Source organism: Phalacrocorax carbo, chromosome 1 (genome assembly GCF_963921805.1).
Source record: "Phalacrocorax carbo chromosome 1, bPhaCar2.1, whole genome shotgun sequence".
In the NCBI taxonomy this organism is placed as follows: domain Eukaryota; kingdom Metazoa; phylum Chordata; class Aves; order Suliformes; family Phalacrocoracidae; genus Phalacrocorax; species Phalacrocorax carbo.
Window position 1 is genome coordinate 190,490,031 of NC_087513.1, and position 25,465 is coordinate 190,515,495.

Sequence of the window (25,465 nt, forward strand, 5' to 3'; positions counted from 1 at the left end):
GTCAGACCACAGCTGTAAGATAGCCTCTCTCCTACCCCAAAAGTCAACGAGGACAAACATAGAAAGTTAAACAGCAAGTCATCTGACGTGTTTGGGATATCTGCTTTCCTACTACTCTAGAAAAGCCCATTTTTTCTTTGCTGACTCTAAAAGGAGGTGACAGAGAGTGCAGATGTGGCTGTCCACACCTGATTGGTTTAACTTGATCCTTGCTCTCCCACGTGCCATCTACAACCTCCCTGGGCAACGTCTTCCAGTGTTTCACCACTCTTGTTGTAAAAAATTGCTTCCTTATACCTAGTCTGAATCTACCTTCCTTTAGTTTAAAACAATTACAGCCCCCACCCCCCTTGTCATATTGCAACAGGCCCTGCTAAAAGGTTTGTCCCATTTAAGTATTGAAAGGCCACAATAAGGTGTCCCTGCAGCCTTCTCTTCTCCAGGCTGAACAAGCCCAACTCTCTCAGCCTTTCTTCACAGGAGAGGTGTCCAGGTCCCTCTGAATGGCATCCCATACCTATGCATGTCAACCACACGACTCAACTTGGTGTCATCTGCAAACTTGCTGAGGGTGCACTTGATCCCACTGTCTATGTCATTGACAAAGATATTAAACAGTCCTGGTCCCAATGCGGACCCCTGATGGACAACCACTCATCCCTGATCTCCATCCAGACATTGAGCCTTTGACCACTACCCTCTGGATGTGACCATCCAACCAATTTCTCATCCACCGAGCAGTCCCTCCATCAAATCCATATGTCTCCAGTTTAGAGAGAAAGATGTTGTGGGGGACCGTGTCAAAGACCTTACAGAAGTCCAGATAGATGAAATCTGTAGTTCTTCCCCTGACCACTGATGTAGTCACTCCATCATAGAAGGCCACTAGGCTAGTCGGGCAGAACTTGCCCTTGGGGAAGCCATGCTGGCTATCTCAAATCACCTCCCTGACCTCCGTGTGCCTTAGCATAGCTTCTAGGAGGATCTGTTCCATGCTCCTTCCAGGCACAGAGGTGGGGCTGACAGGTCGGTAGCTCCTGGGGTCCTTCTTTCTACCCTTTTTTAAATGGGTGCAATGTTTCTCTTTTTCCAGTCCCCAGGAACTTCACCTGCCTCCCATGACTTTTCCAATATCATGGAGAGTGTGTTGCAGCTACATCAGCCAATTCCCTCAGGGCTCTGGGATGTATCTTGTTGGGACCCATAGACTTACGTATATTCAGGCTCCTGAGGTGGTCTCAAACCACTTTGTGCGTAGTCACCTTCTTTGGAGTGTAAGTGTGATATGGAAATATTTTAATGCCTGGCTGTGTTGTTTCATCTGGGCACAGTGACATAGAAAAGTCCCTTTCCTTACTACTGAGGGCATGCTCAGCAGCTCTGTATGATCCATATAGGTGGCTAGAGTAAGTGAATACAGACCACACAATAGTCCCTGTTTGAAATCTGCTTCATATTATATTATCTCATCCTTTTAGTCCTTCATAGCATAGATTCTGTTCTTTTATACATTCTGTAAAATAGATTAATGAGACCCAATAAATAATAATAATGTCTGCCACAGCAGTTAAGCCTCAGTTCAAAGTAATATCTTTCATCTTCAATAAATTTTTCGGTGGAGCTGAAACATTAAAGAATCACAGTTCCAGGGATCAGACTCTTTGATAATGAGACACGCAAGAAGTTTGCCATGGTTCATTAATAAACAGCTTTTTCATCATTGGTCCAGTGTTAGTGATTAAGTGATATACTTATTCCTTAATTAAATCTTTTCTTCCAACTTGCCAAAATTCTTGCATGTTTCTATCCATCATTGTCATATCTGTACTGTTCTCCAAAGACCTAATTTACCTGATTTTACAGCTGAAAGTTTCTATAAATCTAAAAACCCAGGTGTTCAAAACCTGTTCCTTTTACTCTGTCAGAATCGTTAGACTTGCTTTTGCTACTGTGAAAATTATAACCAAATGTAAAACAAAGGCAAAAAACTACAAAGCATAGACCACCCTGCAAATAAAAATCAAGGACAAGTACATGGGTACTGCCCATTTTTTGTTTTGCTAAAATAAAAATCTCTCCTGAAGACATGTTGTTTTTCCAAACGATGTTTAGCTTTATTGTGCTATCTGCAAATTAATTGAACAATTTATAAAGAAATTAACGTACTTGTTTATGCATAAAAATAGAGGAGTAATTTCTTCCCTTCTGCTTGTTTTCAGTATAGTGGGTTAGTTCCACGGGACAGCTGGGACATGTGGCATCCAACCCTGGTGGCTGAGGCCCTGTTTGCAATTGCAAACATCTTTAGCTCTCTACGCTTGATCTCGTTATTCACTGCAAATTCTCACCTGGGACCTCTGCAGATATCTCTAGGAAGAATGTTGCTGGACATTTTGAAGTTTCTCTTCATATACTGCCTTGTGCTGCTAGCTTTTGCAAATGGATTGAACCAGCTGTACTTCTACTATGAGACAAATGAGCCCGGCAACTGCAAAGGAATACGATGTGAAAAGCAGAATAATGCATTTTCAACGTAAGTGGCTGATCTATTTCTATCCTTCTCCTCTGTCCCCAATATTTTAATCACTTAGATATTTCAATCACTTAGAAAACAGAGGCTGTCTGTTTTCTATTGGTATTACAGTGATGTCCTGACAGACGCACCTAAAGTTACCCTAATAAAAAAAAAAATTAGCTTTACATCACTGTGTAATAATGTTCATGCCATACCACAGTGAACTCTGTAAAATTCAAGATATCTCAAAAGATAAAAAGATAAAAAAAGAAGGGGTAGATAAAGTGAGATTAGAAAATACATATTTAGAATTAAGGGGGGAAATGTCACCAGATCAGAGCTTTCTTACCCAGGCAGCTGTTGCTCTGTATTTCTTCTGTGTCTACTTGTGAGCATTAAATAAGAATCTTGGTGTTCTAAAACATGAAGATTCCTCATAAATGTGATAAACTGAGGGAGGAAAAAACATTCAATCCAGGCTTGACCCTGAGTCTACTCCACACAATCAAATACTGTATTCTAATTTCTGTTTTAAAGGGTTTTTCTTTCACTTAAAAATAAATTTCACTTCACTCTGTTCTGTATTTCATCTATAGTATCAAAACAGTACCAAATAAATACTAATTCACTATTTCATCTTTCATCTTTCAATCTGAATCAAACTCCTGCTAAAAATACCTGGTCCCTATTTCTATGAATTATATCTGGGCTGTTTTTAAAATATAATTATTACCAGTGTCTTCCTTCTCAAAGTAAATAAATAATTTTATAACAATAACACCTTTTATATCATCTTGATCAAGTAACTTTGCTATTGGCACAGAGTATTTTTCTTGCATAGTAATAACATCTTATGCAGGTCTAAACTGTGTGATCTAAACAGAAAACCACAGGGAAATTTTTCAGCTCTGAACATTGTGGGAAGGAATATTATTCAGCTGGGAAATAGTGGGGACTATTGGTACTAGTGCCAGAAGATGGTGTCAAGGCAAACTTATGAACCTTTTCTGCAACTATGAGCAAGGGAGGATAACGGTTGTTCAGTTTGTGCTCAGACAAGTGTAATCCATACAAGAGACTCCAGAGCAGTACTTTACCACTCATATATGCTGTGTAACAGGAGCAGAGACTCAGAGTTCCTAGAGTTTCTATAAATAAAAGCATACTGCCCTCTCAGGTATATTTGTAGGACAGCACTGTACTGGTTTGCACAACAAAGTTATGTTTCAGAGATGATACTGCGTGGTGGGAAAGGTGCTGAGGGGTTAATTTTTGCCCAGTTCTGGACAGCAGATCCCAGCGTGCAGGACCACCCAGGGTGGTGCAAGTCCTTGCAGTTCAGCAGCCTCCCTGCCCTGGATGCAGTGGGGACAGCACTGGCGGCCTGCACATGCTCTCCGGGTAACCTGCTGCTGATGTCAGGCTGAAGGAGCAGGAGAGAGGCCATGGGGAAAACTCACTCCAATTAATCTCAAGATATGGGACCAGACAAGCAGGAAATTTTGCTCCAAACTTTTAGGAGCAACTGGGCTAACCAGCAGCCATGCTTGTGACACTATAGTGTAGCCGAGCATTGTACAAAAGTGAAATTATGTCAAGCTATCTAGTTGCAGAGGATTTTTTTAAAGTTGGTTATTGTTATTTATCTTCCCAGCTGTTGTCCCAAAATTCTCTAAGATGATATCATATCATTTAGTTATAAAAACAGAAGACAGCACCATTTTTGTCTTTTTAATGTCTCAGTTCTTTGCAAAACAAAACATATGCTAATGATAATAATGTCCTTCTAATTATACAACTCCTTTTATCTCAATGGCTCTCAACACAAACTAGAAGTTGCATAAACTGACAACACTGAGTAGGTATGAGGATACCATAATGGTTTTAATATCATGGTGAAACACAATCATTGAGTTACTTTTGTATTCTTGTTCTGCCCTCTAGAGTCAAGGCAAAGGGTCAAAATACTTCAAAGGCAGGTGTCCAAAATAAGGTCTCTAAAACTGTATTCATCCTTCAGAAGTTTGAACAAAATCAGCCTTTTACAGGCAGGCCTGTGTATCTAGAGGCTCAGATTTGAAACATTAAGCCATTGTTTCTCTAGAAAGATATTCCATATATGTTGTCTATATTGTGATAAGTATCATTCATCTCAATCAAATCAAGGACTTCTGTGTGTCTGGGGAAAAACTGAACAATCTGAAAAGTACATGTATTGTTATTATACAGCTATTCCTTTCGGGTTTTGTTTTTCAGATTATTTGAAACACTGCAGTCATTATTCTGGTCTATATTTGGACTCATCAATCTCTATGTGACCAATGTAAAAGCAAGGCATGAATTTACTGAATTTGTTGGCGCCACCATGTTTGGTACCTATAATGTAATCTCTCTGGTTGTTCTACTCAACATGCTAATAGCCATGATGAATAATTCTTACCAACTTATTGCTGTAAGTTGTTCCTTATTCTCAGATCATTTATCATATATATCTTTCCTCTGTCCATACATCCCATTTTTCTGGCACTAAATCTTTTTTACAGACAGGATATTGGGGCAAATTCTCTGATTTATTTTAATTCTTTTGCACTGTTCTGGAAGGACACAGAAACCAAACCCCAGCAGGACTGGGCAGAGGGGAATTTCCCCACAACTCTGAATGGGGAAGAGGTGGCTCTGCTGCAGAAGCCAGCTCATGGGTTGAGAAATGTGTCCTGAAGCTGCTGGCAAATGGCATGGGCTACAGCCCTGCCAAAGCTGCACTGTGCAGAACCTTTCCTGAGAAAAAGACTCTGCCAAAGATTGTTCTGTCTCTACTTTATTTTTAATACATATTAACCTTTAAAAGGCTGTTATTTTTGATTTTTTATGTAGCATGAGTATACAGTTAATAGAAATTGAATGCCCACATTTCATGGACAATTTTGGAGCCATTAGCAATTCAGACAAAAGGTCGTGACTTCTCATTCAGCAGTGTCCTGTTTTCTCATTTAATGAAAACTGTCTTTATCTTTATCAGAACTATTGGCTTATTTTTATTTTTCAGCTGTCTGTTAAGGAGACTCATGAAAATAAACACTGATTAATCATATGATAATTCAAATTTGATCATGCAGAAAGCAAACAAATAAAAGAAAGCTTCACTGTTTTAAGATTTAAAAATGTGCCTTTTTACTAATCTGGAAATTACCCATTTTTCCACAAAAGAAATACTGACTACATATGTTTATATAACAGTAGTTGGCAAAGTCCGGTACACAATATCACAACATACTAACATTCATCAGAACTCAGACTGCAGGTAGAACACTTTTCCTGCTAGAACTAAATTACTGTTTTGGTTGCTGTATATCTGGCTAAATATTAACGGCTGGGGCTAGAGCTGTATTTTAAATTCTTGGCTACTCTGTTTACTGTCCAAATCTGATATTAGTGATTTAAACTTCTTGTTCAGCTGCCAGGATTTAGCAATCTTTCCATGGACTTCAGTTTCATTTTTCTTCAAACTTTTCGAAATGTTGCAATATTATATAGAACCCAAAATAAATAAAATTTCAAATAAAAATAAATTTAAAAAAACCCACAACCTATTCCAAATATATAATTCTGAAGTAGGACAAAAAAGGATACTCGACTCAACAGTTTTAAGTAGCCTCATGATTTGTTGGATAACCTATTTGTGAATTTCTAGGGCTGGCAATTCCTAAGAGAGTGCATGAGAATTACAGACTTGTTGAAGCTGCTACACAGCAGAGTAATTAGAGTGATCTATGTAGAATAATGATGAGCTGCTACTATAACAAAACATCTCTTCCAGAAATGTAGCATTTTTCTGCTTGAAATTATCCTTTGTTGTTTGAGAGACTTTTAATTATTGCCTGTAGCAAGGAAAGAATGGTTGAAAGTGGTTATATACTGTACACATCTAACATCTCTTTACTGAAGTATAGCAGTTTAGCTTTGCTTTGTGTTAAAGACCTCCTGTCAAAAGAAGATGCCAGTATTTTAACAAGAAAATTCATTAGTATTTCAGGGTTGTTCTAGTTTTAGGTTTTCAGATATTTGTAGAGGTTTGCTTCACCTCCTTAATTACAGCAATACCTGGGCTGGTGTTGTGTTTCTTGTGTGCAGGATCATGCAGACATTGAGTGGAAGTTTGCTCGAACAAAACTCTGGATGAGTTACTTTGAAGAAGGAGGAACTCTGCCAACTCCTTTCAATGTCATACCAAGCCCAAAGTCTCTCTGGTATCTGATCAGATGGTTATGGAGACATCTCTGCAAGAAAAAAATCAGAAGAAAACCGGAAAGTTTTGGAACAATAGGGGTAAGTCCTGTGTTTTACTCTGCCTCTAGTCCTCCTCTTTGATGTATAGATGAGTCTTTCACAGCCTTAGAGAGCAGAGAAGCATCTGAACAGTCAGATAATATGCATATGAATTACAGAATAATTCTAGCAGAGAATGATGGGGTTTTTTTTACATTCATGTCAATGTATTTGACTATAGAGAAAGCATCATCGTATTCCTGTGCAATGACAATATGAACCATGACTGTCCCTCATTTAAAGATAATGCAAGAAAGATTAAAAGCAATACAATTATCAGAGATCAAATATGTATACTTGTCTACCAATTCCAGAGGTGTGGCTGATGATCTCTAGCTCAAATGTCACAGTTCAAGTATCACTAACATATCGTGAAACACAGAATTGTGTATGAAGTATTCTCCATGGGATATTCTCTGTCTCTCTCTCTACAGCTAATGAAATATGTTTACATTAAAAGCATTCTTACGAAAAGCTCTTCCCACTAAAAAAAAAACCCAACATTTTGAAAGGTAACAGCATTTACTTGGAATTGCTTACTTAAATTTCTATAAAAAAAAGAGGGGAAAAGACACACAAGGGGAACAAGAATAGTCCTGCACCTGGATTCAGCAGATGACTGTAATATCTCACCCACAGACTTTCTGTGGTAACTGCAGTGGGCAAAACAGATTTGAATTTGTCCCTCCTAGCTTTATCCAGTTGAGATACCTCAGTCAGCAGCTCAGGTTTTCTATATTGTCAGAGGAAATAGTCAGGCAACAACCTAACCCAGCAAGAACTAAATCTCTCTCCTTACATCTTCTGCATTTCCCGTAACAAGCGAGTCAGTACCTCAGCAACTAGACTGCATTTAGCCATCTCCAAATGTAAAACAAAACTGTTGTGGGTAAAATGTGAATAATGGCACTTTCCCTATACCAAAGGGATTTGGTGAGTATAAACATTTTCAAGTCCATTAGGAACTCATATAGCAAAGCATTAAGTGAGAGTATAAGAATGTCATGTGTGGGTAAGAGGAAGAAGAAGGGGTTATTATAGTCCTCATGCTGTTGACTGTGGTAGCAAAACATCCATTCATTTCGAAGAAGCCGGGGGATATGATACAATTCTTTGCTGGACCATTATTCTGTAGACCTTTTCTTTGTATTTCTTCCCAGTTTCTTGAGAAGTGAGTAATAAGGATAGGCTTTTTCTACATTTGCTTCTGTCAAATCCTGCCATTCAGTTTAATCACCAGATGTACTTGGAGGAACAAGTTCACAGAGGTATACAGATACACGATAAGGAGGAATAGTGACGTATAAAACTAATTCACAATTCTTAAGCTGATGAATGGATTTTGTCCTTTTTGTGGAAAGCTTCTAATAAGGCTTATTGCAAAATCCTGATCTTGAAGGGAAAATTTCACTTAGTTGTCATACTTGTAGATAGGAAAGAAACAGCCAGAAAAGGAAGCTTATAAGCATGAGAATGACATTGAAACAAACCAGTAATAGACTGCAAGAAAGAAACACTGAAAAACTATTAAAATTAATATTAGAAAAGCAGTGAAGAGAAACAAACAGTGATTTGGATAGAAATAAAAATAAAAACCATGAACTAGCATGAATGGTGAAGAATTTAAAGAATAAAACATCACTGTTTAACCTAGCAGGAAAAAGAATAAATGCAGAGACCAACAGGAGGTAAAACTGAGATTTTGTTAGAAAGAGAAAATCAAGAGAGTGATGTGTGGGTAGGAGAGTGGGCAATGCTTCTAGGCATTTGTTAAACATTTGGTAGGGATGATTAGCTAGTGTAAACTGATACAGTGATATTAAAATTAATGGAATGATGCCAGTGTATAGCAGCTGAGGATCTAGGGCTGGTTAACACAATATCCCTGTTACACTGAGACAGATCCAGAATACCCTTATACATCCCAGCAAAACCTTCAGGATGATATTGTCTGTCAGACTTTCAATCCAGGACAAGGTACTTTTCTTCCGTTTTTTTTTCCCCTCTCAAACTGCAGGTCTGGGAGTAAACTCATTCCCGACTCTGGAATAATAAATAAAGAGACAATTTGCTCTCAGCCCCATACTGAATGATGTGGTGAGGAAAGGGGTTCAGAAAGATAACCCCCGGTTGCTGTGGCTACCTGCTGCTGGGGTACATAAATACCAGCTCCTAGAAATTACCACCTTGGGTTCTGGTAAACTGGTGTAGCAAAGGGTTAAAGGGCAGGGCTAGTTGGGAATTTTTCCAAAGCTACTTTTTTTTTTTTTTTTAATGAAAAAAGTACAAAATCCTTAAGCCACAAACTTTTTCATTAATATATACCAGTTTCAACAAAGCTTTTGTTGGGAAAGACTTTTCAGCTTCAGGATGGAATTTCTGTTTGGTGAGAGAAGGAGCAGGTGCCAAGTAAAGCAAATACATTGGGCTGAGGGACAACCAGGTTCACTTCTGTTCTCCAGTGGATATTTAATTATTTATCCCAAGCAGACCAGCTCTGAAAGTATAGATTTCCATCTCAAAATCATTAAGACCCTGGGAGGGGTGGAAAGGTGCTCTCTTGGGAGAACACAAGAGAAGGAGCAGAACCTGGCTTCCCTATGATTTGAATGGGAGCCACTAATTACTGAACTGGTTGGGAGTGGAAGACATAGGCAAGGAATGGATGTAGGACACATTTTTGTTTAATTTCTGTAGAGTAAATTTATTTTAAATAAATTGTTTGATAAGAAAAAGTGGAAATCACAAAGTCTCTGAGACAATACAGCTATATCCATCACTAGTTTCCACTACAGAATAGGCACTTAGCTGCAAGTATAGCTGAAACCCTTCTGAAGCAGAGGGCTCACCAGCCAAACCTCATGGCAACAAGACTTCCAGATGCCTGGAAAAAGTGAGTGGCTGTGGCTGACCAGGCAGTCCACACATCTGGGCATCTCATAAAACTACAAAGTTCTTCATCTAGCTCCTCAGCTATAACAAAAGCCCCATTAGGGCTATCTGAATTTGGAACATTTTGCAATTTCTAGGCCCAGTTATGCACCCAAGCGCCAAAATGAGATAAGATGTGAGCACGCACTATGCACTCGGATTTCCACATTAGGAAAATCTATCCATATGCATCAGAATGTGAGAGCCACTATTCACTCCAGCAGTCACGTCTGCACACTGTTTGGGTAGATGTAAACCAGGTGCTGTTAACTGGATTTTCCCCAAGAAGTTAGGTCACTGGGGAACAGTTGGGCACACGATGGTGATCTCATGTTTGTTGTGGGGGAATGCTCTACATTCTGGTTTTAAAAAACTTATTCCCATCACCCACAGCTCAGCCTTGGGTTCCCAGAAGTTCTTCAGTCGCCCCAACAAATGAAATTTAGAACATTTACACCCTTACAGCTGAAGGGAAATGAGGAGTTTTTTTCTGACTTTTTGGGGGGATCTCAGCTAACAGCTCCCTGACTCCAGCTCACTGGAATCTCCCCTCTAGTAACTCTGCCTCAGAGTGACAGGATAAGCTTTGTTGGGACCTACTTCTTTTCATTGAATTCTGCATTATGAACTCTGATTCCTTCCCTATGACCAGTACTGGGGAAAAAAACACTATAGACTCAGTTTTAGGCTCATTTTCTTACATTGGCTATATGAATGTATGTGTGTCACGTTATCTGTAAGGTAGAACTCAGATTTCAAAACATTTGGTTCTGAAACCTCTAAATGCTAACTTTCCTGTTAGGAAGCTCTAATCAGCCGTAACATACTGTGGTGTTTTCCAGCAGAAAAAGCAATAGTGTGCATCCAAAGGCTGAATCAGTGCTTGAGGATACAAAACAGACGATAGACAGAATGCAGCTGGCTTGTTAAAGCCAGCATTTTTCAAGGATCAGGCATGATATCTGCATAAGAAACCTTAGTACCAAAAAGCCAGGAATCATGAGCTAGGAATGAATCAAGGATTAATTAAATGTGTCACCAACAGTCCACTGTAAAAATATATGTACGTGTACACTTGAAAGTTCATTATATGCAGGCAGAAGTCATAAAGAAAGGGTTCAGAGTCAGGATAGTTTACAGCAGACATGATAGTGGAAGGATTTATCTGCCTTATATGAAGAAGAAAAATGTCTGTAGAAATAAGTATGGCATGGTTGCTTGGGAGGACCATCTACAGTGCTGCTTATAGCAAAACTATTACGGGAAAGAACAAGGGCTGTAGGGAAGTGAGGTGCCTCTAAAGAGTGCTGGCTAATTTGCTTCTCCTTGGATGTCAGTTCTGTGGTTCTGCCATCCTTTGTTGTACTGGGATAGCTGAAACAGTGGGTGGTGGAGTCAAGGGGAGATTTTTCCAGGGACATTATTTTTCTCCAAAGCAACACCGTGACCAGCCATACTGGTGGCAGCTTCTCTAGCCACAGCTACAGCTGAAGGAAGACCAGGATGCTTGTATGTGATGTACTAGTACTTCAGCTCTCCTATTAATCAGAGATCTTCTACCTTTCAGATTTCAGCACATTTTAATTTTCTGTCATTTTGACATATCCCAGGTATGCAGCATTCCCTTTAGCTATTATCACAAAGTATCTCCTACACTTCAAACTCTGAAATAACTGCGTGCTGCTCTTTATATATATAGCAGTTCTCTTAACTTTGTCAGCTCACCTTCACAAAAGCCAGATTAATAAAGTAACTCTATTGATTAGGCTGAAGTTTTCCTGACTGCCCAAGGCCTTTGGGTGTCTCAAGGATGCTCCTGTTGGTCATCTGAAATCCACTGCTATTTCAAAATAGAAGAGATATAAGAAAATAAACCCCAATCCCACTGGAATAAATTGTACTATTTTCCTCAAACTGCATTCCACTTTATGTCTGATAGTTGCCTAGAAGTGTTTTACCTATAATTTTAGGTATTTCAGAGGAGAAAATGAAAAGGATTATCAGGGATATCTTCGGTACTTTTTTTTTGTTTGGCATGCGTCTGATGTTCAGATAAACAGTTACCTCTTTTCTAGCTCTCCAGATTTTTATGCCATTTTTCCATGCAACCTACATGATAATTATTATCATTTGTCAGAGAAAATGTCCTTTCCCCTTCTCCTAGTCTTTGTTCTCCAAGTAGAAAATTATACTATTCCTAAATCAACAGAAGTATTTTGTATTTTCTCTGTAAAGTGTGTTATTGAATGCTGAGTGAAGAAATAACACCTTCCACCTGGAATGGAAACCAGTAACCTGGAGTAATTGTTGTGTAGCCAAGGACCATCTCATGGGGAAACCTCTCTGTCAACACACATTCCTGCCCTTTTTATGGGATACTTCTTTTCAAGATGAGGAATATATCCCATTACTTAAGACAATCATTTGTCCAGTCCAATCATTACATTTTCTGGAACTTTATCACTAAGCAAATTTGAATTCCTGCTTTATAAAAGATATAATTTTGATAAAACACTTCAAAAGAAGTAATTTATCAAATTTTTGATTGCTAAAGAGATTTTTCTTCCAAACAATGCAAATTACTAGGAATGGCATAAGCAGGAAGACCAAAATATTTATCACTTCTAGTAGAACTATTATTAAAGCTTCCTAGAAGATATTAGTGCCCCCTTTGGAAAGTGACAAAAATATCCCCTTTGATTTCATGATCTCATACAACATTGTCATCAGAAGAGTATTTCTTCCACTGTTGCTAATTTTAGTCAGATTTAACTTTTATCCCCTTGCCAGCCACAGTCTTCAACACTTCTTTATGCACATAGCACAGCCGTTGCTTGGAACAAATTTTGAACAACCACAAATTAGACTATGACCAGGTAGAGAAAAGCAGGCTGGGTGAGAACTAAATAAGGACAATATGAGTGTTAGTGCCATTTTATTTATAGTGAATAGCTTTCACTATATATATATATCTATCTATATATCTTTTAGATGTGTTTAAGCAAAGATTCGTTCTGTTTCTAGAAGGAATCAAAAGGTGATTATGAACGGGAAACTGAATCTGAACATTTAAACAGGAGATAGAGAATGGATGGGGTAATAACTTTGATAGGTTATGCGTATGCATATAACCCTGTGCAGTATGTATGTGTCTGTGTATGAAAACACACCATTAAATGCATTCTGGTTTAGCCTCTCAGTGGTGTGGATTGGAAACAATTGTTACATGCAGTAGAACTGCTCTGAACATGTTACTACACAAGTTACATGCTACTACATCCCAAGTTGGATTTTTTGACATTACATTAAGTGGAAAAGCCACAACCCGTGTTTCTGAATTGGTTGCAAAGAAAGGATAAACCTGATTTAGCTATTTCTTGTTATGGGTACAGAATTAAACGTATGCATTTATTTCACATTTCACTGTAAAGTAAAGCAGAGCAGACAACAACTGCAGAAACTAGTCTGCAAGACAAGGCCAGCATTTGTTTTATTTATAGGAGTTATTAGCTTTACCTGAACTGAAGTGCATTTCAGTTACACCTTAAAGTGTTTTTCCCTTTACCCGTGAGTCACATCTGTTGTCAAGAGCTCTCTCAGCCACGGACTCCCTTAGTGCTCCATCAGCAGGAATGAAACATCTCCATCGTGTGGTCAACTGTGAAATATCAGATTATTCGGGGTTTTTTTCTAAAAAACAGCTAAAGACCGGGAGTGGGAGAATATCGGCTTTCCCACGGCTGCCTTGCCTGCTCTGGCCATGGCAGTAGGCAGGCTCGCCCATCCCTCCACCCTTAGACACAAGGAATTTCCATCTTCTCTTTGGATGATGCATAGTTACAGAAACACAGTCTGGAAAAATACTGAAGGCAAAATGCTAATGTACAAAGCCTTACCTCACAGTGTCTGTTCAGAGTGATTAGGAAATAATTATTTTCCCCTTTCTATTATTTTTTGCCAAGCGCAGCTACACAGCTATTACAAACCAGAAATCAACGCTAAGGTGTAAACTGGTTCTGAGTACAAGGAAATTGTTAATCATAAATTGCCAGTCTGTTTCAAGAAAAAAAAAGATGACAAAATACCTTACTGTGGCTGCCCCATTATACAACTGAGGTCAGTTTTAACAAGTCCCTTGGATGCTCTTTTATCCTGTTTTAAGATTCTGTAAGTATTCTGTTTTGTAGAAGAGCAATCAGTGGTCAGACCCCTCCTTTTCTCTCCAGGAGCAGCAAGATAAAACTGTAAGTCCTTCTCTCACCAGTCAGGGATAATTAAGGTAGAGAATAGGGAGATGTGACTCAGTATGCTATTGAGGACAACAATAATTCAAAGACTAAGTAATCCGGGCCTTTTTTTTCTCTGTCTTCTTCTGGACAGCCATTAGGTAAGGCAGTATAATCCAAGGCAACACTTGTTTGAAGCCTGTACCATGCTTTCGTCATACCACACTTCTTTTTGCTGTTCTTCTTCAGAGTTATTATCCCTCTTACACTCCCTCCTGATCAACACCAAACTCTACATTGCAAGCTAAGTTTCTTCCATACCCCTCTATGCAACCAAGTGTTTTTAGCATGGAACTAAGCTGGAAATTTTCCCTTTAATATGGTTTTATAGTGCAGGTTTTTGTTAGCTCTATATTAAATGAGATATTAGAAGCCATAGCAAGTGTCTTGCTAACGCCATGTTTACATCAAGCTTTTCTCAATTCAGTAAAATACATTTCCATCTGTGCAAGTGAGTGACATGATCACATTTTTTCCCTTCTATTTCAGACCAGTGTCTCTGGGGCTCTGCAAGCAGAGACCTGGCTGCCTCACCACATCCATGCTGATGCTGGAATAGCAGCACATTGATGAAAATGTAGAACAACTACTTTGCCATCCCAATTACAACATTATCCCTTCTGGAGGACAGGCTTTGTTCCTATGCTGCCATTTTCCAACGTACTTTGAACCATCTCTCTCAGCTTGCTAGATACCACATATCACACAGACCTACTGTTTTGCTATGCTCTATTTTACTACCAGAAAGGGATTAATGGTCTTTTATACTCTTCTTTTTTTCAGAGGCGTGCAGCTGACAATCTGAGAAGACATCATCAATACCAGGTACAGGCCTATGTTTATTTTTGGAGAAATTATTTTTCTATGCCTCCAACAGGTCTTCAGGAGGGAAAAAGAGGAAGAATTTCATATGAAAGCAGGAAAAAAAAAAAGAAGAAAAGAGAAAAACCCCACATAGTCCCCCCTCACTACTGGGTTGCATCAGGATCACATGTGCAGTTCACTGGCATGCTCCATCAGAACCTGCTCTCCATCTCTCCAGCTCTGGTCCCCAGTAGACAACTTCCTGTCCCTTAATAACCCTTCTGCCTAGATCCCCTGCAAGCTGTTCTTCTTCTCCATCCTTCCTCTTTCAGCCCTTGATTTTTTGAGATTACTGTAGCACAAGTAATAATTTTCAGGTTTTGCTGTTTCAAAAGGACTGTAAGTTAAACAAGATGTGGGCTGTACACTTGCAGGTTTGGTAATTAATGGATTCCATATGGGAAATGACTAAGTAAACTAGAGCTTTTCCAACCTGAAAAAGGCATAGCGGTGGGAAACACAACAGGGATCTATACAATCATGGGGAAGGTGACACAGAGCAGCTGTTTACCATCTACCCACAAACCAAATACCAGACACATTCTAGGCTGCATTAGTGAGGCTCTAGGCACCTTTTTGAGGGAAGTGATTATTCTCCTCCAGCCCACACTTGTAAGACTCTGTCTGGAGCAGTGTGTCCTGTTTTGGATGCCCCACTACAAGACAGATGTTAACAAACTGGAAGGAGTCCAGTAAAGGGCCACCAAGACGGTTAGAGTGCTGACATAAAAGGAGGAGCTCGGATTTCAGCTTGGAGTAGATTAATGGGAATCTAATTGCTGTCTTCAATAACATAGTGGGTGGTTAGAGAGAAGGAGCCAGATTTTTCTGGGAGGTGCACAGCAAAAGAACAGGAGTCAGTGGTCACAAGTTGGAGGAAGAGAAATTCCCTAAGGAAACTCATCATCACAGTGAGGGTAGTAAAGAATTAGAAAAAGTTGTTCAGGGAGGCTGCAGCATCTTCACTCTTGGAGATATTCAGCACTTCACTGGACATGGCCCTGAGCTAGATCAGACAGCCTCCAGGCATCCCTTCCAACCTAAATAATTTTAGGATTCTTAGAAGTAGAAGGCAACAATGGAAACTTATCAGAGAGCAGGTTAAAAATAAACAAAACCCCGAATGGAATCTTATCCCACCTATACTGTGGAATTCATTCGCAGAGGATTTGTGGATACTGAAAGCTTGCACGAGTTCAAAACACATAGGAAAACCTGTCACAGCCCATTAAACTTAGAGCTATCATTGCTGATTCACAAAGTCTCCGAAACTCACATCACGGGAGGCTTAGGATAGTATAGCTCGAAATAACATTATACAGCTGTACTAAACTTATACTGCTCATGAGGCATCAGCAACTGCTTGCTGTCATGTTACTGGCATCAGACATACCTTTGGTGAAACCCAATACAGCCATTCTCAGGATGATTAGTATCACAGCTTTCCATTGAAAAACAGAAAAATATTTCAACCAAATATAAGGTTTATGCATTTTTTGTCATGTTCCTAAAGCACAAAGAAGTCCAAGCAGGCTCAGTGAAACTAGGCTTAGTAACTAATACTAAGGAAGCTAACACCGTGTTTTATCTTTTTAGGAAGTTATGAGAAATCTGGTTAAGAGATATGTTGCAGCAATGATAAGAGATGCCAAAACTGAGGAAGGACTGACAGAAGAAAATTTTAAGGTATGTGATAATTTATATGTTTATAGGTGTTTTAGTAAGATATTATAAGACTGCGAAGCATCTATCTTGAAATCCCCAGTTGTTCAAGTAGCATATAACTTGCTTCCTAGAGCAGTGTCTATGTCCTGATGGACCATATACAGATAGTACTGTACTTGGACTCCAGCGAGTCTCCTTACTTTAGATGGAGAAATAAACAGTTTTATCAACTAGTTTGAATTGTGCCCATGCAAGAGGACACCAAAGTGGGACTAAGTATGTGTAACAACATATTTGCTAAAGTGGGCTGCAAATAGATTCAGCACCTTATGAAATAGAATTTTTCTGCTATAGAGTGCTGTTGTGCATTTCTTTGTATAGAGAACACAACACCTTTTATAGAATCATAGAATCACAGAATATCCTGAGTTGGAAGGGACCCACAAGGATCTTTAAGTCCAACTCCTGTCCCTGCACAGGCCACCCCAAAATTCACACCATATCTCTGAGGGCATTGTCCAAGTGCTTCTTGAATATCACCAGGTTTGACGCCACGACTGTCTCCCTGGGGAGCCTGTTCCAGTGCTCCCACCACCCTCTGGGTGAAGAACCTTCTCCTAATATCCAACCTAAACCTCTCTGGCACATCTTCCTGCCATTCCCTTGGGTCCTGTCACTGGTCACCAGAGAGAAGAGATCAGCGCCTGCCCCTCCTCCTCCCCTTGTGAGGAAGCTGTAGACGGCGCTGAGGTCTCCCCTCATTCTACTCTTCTGCAGGCTGAATAAACCAAGCGACTTTAGCTGCTTCTCGTACAGCTTCTCCTCTAAACCCTTCACCAACTTCCTGGGCCTCCTCTGGACACAGTCTAGTAGCTTTATATCCTTAATGTACTGTGGCACCCAAAACTGCACACAGTACTCAAGATGAGGCCTCACCAGCGCAGCACCTCCCTCAACCAGCTAGCAATGCAGTGCTTGATGCACCCCAGGACACGGTTGGCCCTCTTGGCTGCCAGGGTGCACTATCAGCTCATGTTCAACATGTCGTTCACCAGAACTCCCAGGTCCCTCTCTGCAGAGCTGCTCTCCAGCAGCTCATTCCCCAGTCTGTATGTACATCCAGGGTTGCCGTGCCCCAGGTACAAAATCCAGCACTTGCTCTTGTTAAACTTCATATGGTTGGTGATTGCCCAGCTCTCCAGTCTGTCCAGAGCTCTCTGCAGGGCCTCTGTGCCTTCCAGAGTGTCAACAGCTTCTCCCAATTTTGTATCATCCGCAAACTTAATTAGTATTCCTCCCAGTGCAGCATCCAGGGACTGGATCCAAGTAATTTTATATTTTATATGATCCTGCATCCAAGTCATTTTATATGACTTAAAAGATGGAAAACTTAAATAATCAGTCAAATATTGAAGTCCTTTGACACAGATGAAGTGAACAGGGCCATATATATTTCACACTTACATCTATCACAGTGTATTTCCATCCATCACTGTATATTTCCATCTATCCATCACTGTGTATTTCCAGCATCAAACATTTTTGTTACTATTGGCATCTCAAACCCAAACATCCAAAATTATATTCATCTGCCTCAGCTTACACACACAGAAGATACAGACAGAACCTGCACTAATTGCTTCAGTACTCCTTCATTCACATCATCTTGAGTGACATCACACAGCATGTATAGGATAACCAGGTGATCGGGCTCAGTCAGCACAAGTTTATGAAAGACAGGTCCTGCTTAACCAACCTGATCTCCTTCTATGACAAGGTGACCCGCTTAGTAGATGAGGTAAAGCCTGTGGATGTTGTCTACATAGACTTTAGTAAAGCATTTAACACCACTTCCTACAGCATTCTCCTAGAGAAACTGGCTGCTCTTGGCTTGTATGGGCATAGTCTTCATTGGGTAAAAAATTGGCTGGAAGGCTGGTCCCAAAGAACTGTGGTGAATGGAATTAAGTCTACTTGGCAGCCGGTCACAAGTGGTGTTCCCCAGAGCTCAGTATTGGGGTCGGTTCTGTTTAATATCTTTATCAATGACCTGGGTGAGGGGATTGAGTGCACCCTCAGTAAGTCTGCAGATGACACCAAGTTGGGCAGGAGTGTTGATTTGCTTGAGGGTAGGAAGGCTCTACAGAGGGACCTGGACAGGCTGGATCGATGGTCCGAGGCCAATGGTATGAGGTTCAACAAGGCCTCAGGACCTGTTGGGTCCTGCACTTGGGTTACAGCAACCCCTTCCAATGCTACACGCTTGGGGAAGAGTGGCTGGAAATTACCTGAGGGTGTTGGTCAACAGCCATGTCAAACCATTGAACATGAGCCAGCAGTGGGCTCAGGTGGCCAAGAAGGCCAACAGAGTCCTGGCTTGTATCAGGAATAGTATGGCCAGCAGGAGTAGAGATGTGATTGTGCCGCTGTACTCGGCATTGGTGAGGCCACACTTTGAATACTGTGTTCAGTTTTGGGCCCCTCACTATAAGAAAGACATCGAGATGCTGGAGCGTGTTCAGAGAAAGGCAACAAAGCTCGTGAAGCCAGTACAGCACAAGTCTTCTGAGGGGCACTGAGGGAGCTGGGGTTGTTTAGTCTGGAGAAGAGGAGGCTGAGGGGAGACCTTATCGCTCCCTACAACTACCTGGAAGGAGATTGTAGCGAGGTGGGTGTTCGTCTCTTCTCCCAGGTTACTACTGATAGTATGAGAGGAAATGGCCTCAAGCTGTGTCCAGGGAGGTTTAGACTGGATATTAGGCAAATTTTCTTTACTGAAAGGGCTGTCAGGGTTTGGAACAGGGTTCCCAGGGAAGTAGCTGAGTCACCATCCCTGGAGGTAATTAAAAGATGTGTAGATGTGGTGTTTATGGACATGGTTTAGTTGTAGACTTGGCAGTGCTGGGTTAATGGTTGGACTAAACGATCTTGAAGTTCTTTTCCAACCCAAATGGTTCTATGATTCTATGACTATCACTTGAGAGAAAATGAAGAGAAATAGGGATCTCCTGAAGGCAAACTGCCTACTGAGAAGGCAGGTAAGAGACAGAGTTTGCACTCGCTGAAAGCAGCCTGCAATGATTAGCTTTGAGTTAGTTGCCGGCTGCCAAACATTTAGTGGAAATGCATGAAGTCCGACCTGCACCGCTGCTCATAGGGAAACATGCGCACATGTGTATGCCTTGTGCATGTGTGTGCAAGGGATGATATTAAGACCTGATCAAAATGCTGTTGTAATGATGGGATACTATATCTAGCAGATCTGCTGTAGGTCTTCAGGCTGTCCATGCTTCTTCCTTCACCACTGTTGGTGATTTCTGTGAATAGTCTAGGCTAAGGCACATTTTCCCTGCAGTTTCCTCTGATAAAATTGCTGAACACTTTTCTGTCTCACCTGGAAGATCCATTAGACTGCAAAGCACCTTGAAGATGACAGGTATTATCCAGGTGGTAAAGTTTATTACTGAACCCTAGCATAATCCTTTTTTTCTTTGTTTTAATTACAAGAGGAATAGTCAAATTAGCTTTCATGCTCTGATGTTTCATCCTTCCTCCTAATTTTTAGGAGTTAAAACAAGATATTTCCAGCTTTCGTTTTGAAGTCCTGGGTTTGTTAAAAGGAAGCAAGCTGTCTAATTTGCAGACTGCAAAGGTGAACAAAGATACTGCCTCTCTGTCAGAAACTGAAGAAAATAGTGAGAGTGAAGGAAACAAGAAAGGAAAGAAAAAGACCTTCAGCCTTTTTGACATAACAACGATGATTCACCCAAGATCAGCCACTATGGCCTCTGAAGCACATAATGTAAGCAACGGCTCAGCAATGATGGTGTCAGAGTCCACTAAGGAGAAACAAAAGCGTGTGAATTTTGTAACAGACATAAAAAATTTTGGGTTATTTCACAGACGATCAAAAACAAACTCTGTGGAGCAGAGTACAAATAAAATATACACCGTTTCTGAAGAAGTTTCCCGTCAACAGGCAGAAGAACAATGTGAGAAAACTGCTGAACTGGAAGAGGGAGAACTGACCATAAACTGTGAATTAAACATCCAAAGTCCTGATGAAAAATGCGTGTTAGCTGAGTCACAAAATAACGGTGACTCTTCAGATTCACAGGAAGAGGGAAGTATTTGTGCTTCAGAAATGGAGAAAATGGAGTTACAGAACTCAGAACCAGCCACACCGCAGGATCAGCTGGACAAGGAGTTGGACATTAGCATTGACTGTGATGGGAAACAAGAAACAATTGATCAGGGTGATTATGTGATAACAAGGTTGTGATGCTTACAGGAGGAAGCATTTACAAATATATATATTTTGCATAGTGCTTTTGGGGGGGAATGTTTTAAGAATTATATTAGCAAATGCAGAATTACACTTTATAGTACTCAACTGTGGCACATGATCTTGTAACATAGTAGTCAAGAGAAAGATAATACGGGGACCTTCTGTTTTGTAGCCTGCTTTAGCTTTCACGATTTGTTTTACATTTTTTAATAAATGGAAGCATCTTGTATTCTTGTACTGTTGCAATAACCCACAGAAACTTTTTAGCTATCTTTTTCAATTACAACAAATGCAATTTCTCTCATATGATAGTTGACTCCTATGATAAATATTTTTCTATGCAAATAAAAAGTAGCTTAAGAGACTTGTAAGCCTTTATTTAACTTTGTAGGTTCTTAAAACATTCTGGGCACCATAATATTCAGAAGTGGCCCCTGTCAGCATAAGTCATGTCAAGCTATTAGAATAATTTATTTAAATTGTTAGAAACTTGATTTGTTTCAAAAGCTATACAGAATCAAAAGATAAAGTATATTCTTTTATTTATTGAAGGAATATGAATACCTGTAAATTATGAAAGATCAGTCTATTTGATTATTTAATTACAGCTTCTCCCTCCCAGCAAGAGGATTATCACTGTCCTGATACCATTGTTAGAAATGCATCTGCAGGATATGAAGACTGTAAAAAATACGTTTCTTATAGTAAAAGAAATATCTGTGGCTTGCTAAAAACTGGTGACGGATTACTCCCTGATAATCCTTAATCACAATGGCTACTGCATCTTCAACCATTTGTTTTTCCAAATGTGGACAACCTATGCACTTTAATATTCAGCTGCTTATTAGCTTTTGCCTTCACAATACACTCATATTTGCTAAGGCAAAGAAGCTTCAGGAATAAACAAACATACAATGATCCCCTGAGCACTTGAAAAAATATGGCAAGCTGTTGAGAAGTTTTTAAAGGCAAGCCTTAAGAGAGTTTCTTTGATAATTTCAGAGTTTGGGGGAATCTGATTGGAGGTTTTATAAAAAATACTTATACATTTTAATGTATAAAGAAAACCTAACAGTATTTTTCATAACTAATGAGTGGCTTACTGTCCTAGTCAAAAACAGTATTTTTAAAATTAAACAGTCTGTTTCTTTTTAATCAGTGACTGGTGTCCTACATTATTAAAAACATAGTTTTACAACGGATCTAAGAATAACCACCCTCAAACTCGCAGCACCATCCTTCTCCTCCCTTGGAAACACATGAATATACCACATCAGTGTGGTCATTTCATTCTTAACTTCCCCAGCCCTGCCATGGAAGATTTTGTAGTTCATATTAGCCTGTATTAAGGAACCTCCAGAGGCACAGAGTACACTTACATTCCAGATGCAATCCATCACATGTGACTCCCACTTTGTAGGACCTGACCTAAAGCCTTACCATTCTGGACCTAAACTATCCTGGTACTGAACTGAGTTTTGAAAATCCAGGCAAACCCCTCTCAGCTCTATACTTTTAGGTGGGCTTTCCAGCTCTACTTTACACATGTGCTACTCTTTCTGAGCTCACATACTGAAAGCTTCCTTCCTGCACATCTATCTGTGCCATGGCACCTAGGAGACAATTATTTGAACCAAAATGAAAATATGTGCAGTAATTGGAAAATAATTTGTATAGCTTTGCAACAATGCATTCGAACCACATTTGATTGCTAAAATATGGTTGATTTCCATCTTGGCCTCTTGACTTCTCTGTGGACTGCCTCTCCTTCACGTCTTTCTCCTTGTCCACCTTTAGATTGTGAGCTCCTCGGGGCAGGGCCTGTAGCTTTTCTGTTTGGAAAGCACCTGAATTATTACAAGCATAACAAGAAATAAATAATAATAATAATGGTGGAATACCTTCATATCATTTTTACTAGGTCAACTTTTAGAGAGTTCTCTTTTCTACTGTAACATTTGTAGTAAGAATGACATAAAGCCAATGTGTCACGTGTTGTCACAAAATTCTCTATATCCCGCTTAAGAGTCCTTCTCTACCACTGAGTTCACTTTCTCATTCTTCATCATGGTTTGTAACACCATGGAGTCCTAAGCTTACTACCCTGTCACTAGCCAAATTCAAAACAAACAGTTCTTGCTCCACAGAGTTTTCAATGCATTCCAACCATGTGCTTTCATTCTAGACAAAATGTGCCTCAGCAGGGTATTTATAATACATCAGCACCATTATCAGAACAAGTTAACTACCACAGGTCTAAGAGCTCTGCATAATATTCTGCCATCATAAGAGCCTGTTTCTACTGTGCATGAAGTTCCCAACAGGGCAAAAACACAGGACAGTTAACCTGAAACATCAGCCATGCAGTCACATCATGACACCACTGTGCTGGGAGCCAGTCTAAGTCTTGGAGTAGATACAAGACAGAACAGCAAAGTTGGCACAGGTGGGCAAGATACTTAGGCATAGGTCCATGCCATTGTATTGCATAGAAATAGGTGGTCAGTCTTTTGCTGTCTTTTTTCCTTCTTTTACAACCAAATATTGAAATGAAGGTCTATTAAACAAATCATACCTCAAATCAACATTTGTTCTATTTTTATGTGATCCTTAGGCATTGAAGCCTGACACCAGTAAGGACCTGATCCCATTCCATTTAAATTTAATGGCAACTAAGCACCTCATTCTGTGAAAACAGATAAGAGCCCAAAATATGTCCAAATCTGAAATGGTGGTGGACTTCATTGCTTTGCAGGTAGCCAAATAAGCCCCTTCTCATTGGATGCCTCCAAGAGGGTATCTGTGCCAAGAAAGATTTAGAGGTGCACAAAACAAGGTTTGTAACACCACAGCAGAGGCATTAATAAGCTTTGCAAAGCTGAGCATACTTTCTCCTCAGGAGAAATAAGAGGTTCAAACCTCTGCATCTCTGCTTGCAGCCTTCATTAGCATCAGTATAGGAGAAACACAAAAAACCCAGGATATAAACCCCTATAAAAAACAGCCTTTTGAAGCAGAGCTTAAAATCATTATATGTTTCAAGGAGTTAGGAAATGGTCTAAATATTGGCTTAAAATGGCCTAATCCCAAGATTAGGTTGTTCAGAATGTTCAGAAAACATTTTATTTTAACTTATACTTTTTTTTTTTTTTTTGGTAAGGACAAAACCTGACTGCCCTTTGCATTTTCATCAGCTCCTGGAGAAACAGAGAGAGTTGCAGACAGCACAGCAGGAGTCTTCTACCCTGGCATGGCTGGGCAGGAGCCAGCTTGAATTCTTGCAACCTAGTTGTCTGAAGCACAGTGGGTCTGAGCCAAAACCAACTGGGTAGTGGGTATCTTTATCAAGGTTCGTTTGACTTCCACTCTCCCCAAGCTACTCACTGATTCACAGTCAATGGTCAGCGATGCAAGGACTGCATGCTATCCCTTCAAAACAAAATTGCAAAAGCTGCTTCTGACACTGAGTGCTTTGCTGGCCCTCAAGGGCACTGGAGAGGTGAGAGCCATGCATGAGAGGGTTCAGACAGCCCGGCCCCGTGAGCCGGCTGCAGGCTGCTGCACTACCTGTCTGTGGTACAATATAACCAGAGAGCAAGCCAGGCACATGCCTCTCAGGGAGGAACAATGTCTCTGCAGCTGGTTTTAATCTTGTTTTCTTGGTCCACAGATTGAGAATATATATCTTCATCATAGCTATAAATGTTGAGGGCTGTAAAAGGTGAGGAAATTTCTGGTATCTGGGCACCCAGAAGTTCTTCAACGGAATGTTTGAAACAAGAATGTCTTCCTTAACAGCATCCTTGGACTGATCTTTTAGGATGAGAATTTTTGCATAGCTTCCTCACAGGAATAAAGTGTAGACGAAAGACACAAAGAAATTATTATATGTCTGTCTCAAATTCTGCTATATATGTATAACAGCTATAACATCCTGTCTCCTCTCTAAACCTCAGATGAATGTTTAATCAGATTCTGGGAAGTAGCATGAAAGAGAAAAGAAGCAGATCATGCTTAAAGAGTGTGATGAGGCGATGAACTTTTGAATACAGTTCAAAACATTTGGTATCAAGTTTTCTTCTTGGAATATAGAGGTACAAGATGGACAACAACATAATCCATCTTCATTTTTTTAAAGTCTCTTAAGAGACACCAACAGCTTTAATGAGTAGCGCAACCTCACAAAAACAGTAGTACTGGTAACAGTAATAGTAGTGGTAGTAGTAATAGTAATATTAAGTGTAAGTGTTATAATAGCAATGCTATGCATTTACTCTTGGGAAGTATAACTCTTTAATTCTAATCCCTGCTCTAAAGTTTGCCTTTTTTCCATGTCGAGCAACCATTCGATAACACCAGTAACCTGTCCTTGGGTACAGCTGACCTCCAACGTAAGTACTCTAATCTCGGACTAAAAATCTTACTTCTTTGTGTTTCAACTCTTTGACTAGCTAAAGATTTAGCTATGAACCCTACATTCACTGCAGCAGGATCAGATTAGAGATCCTTTGAGACAGTTTATGGTTAAGTAGTTGGACATACTCCAAAATAATTTGCTGAGGTTAAGGATGAGTTTGAACCCTCGAGATA

At 39.9% G+C, this 25,465-nt stretch overlaps 1 protein-coding gene across 1 annotated transcript in view; it reads left to right on the top strand.

The window, feature by feature from the left end:
* The window catches only part of TRPC4 (transient receptor potential cation channel subfamily C member 4), a 157,795-nt gene extending 135,054 nt beyond the window's left edge, over nucleotides 1–22,741 (top strand). The window contains exons 7-12 of the mRNA XM_064440973.1: nucleotides 2,220–2,533; nucleotides 4,772–4,967; nucleotides 6,647–6,841; nucleotides 14,842–14,883; nucleotides 16,519–16,608; nucleotides 20,153–22,741. Coding sequence (XP_064297043.1) covers nucleotides 2,220–2,533; nucleotides 4,772–4,967; nucleotides 6,647–6,841; nucleotides 14,842–14,883; nucleotides 16,519–16,608; nucleotides 20,153–20,869 — 1,554 coding nt within the window. The 3' untranslated portion in view covers nucleotides 20,870–22,741. The remainder of the gene's footprint in view (nucleotides 1–2,219; nucleotides 2,534–4,771; nucleotides 4,968–6,646; nucleotides 6,842–14,841; nucleotides 14,884–16,518; nucleotides 16,609–20,152) is intronic.
* Nucleotides 22,742–25,465: the final 2,724 nt, after the last annotated feature.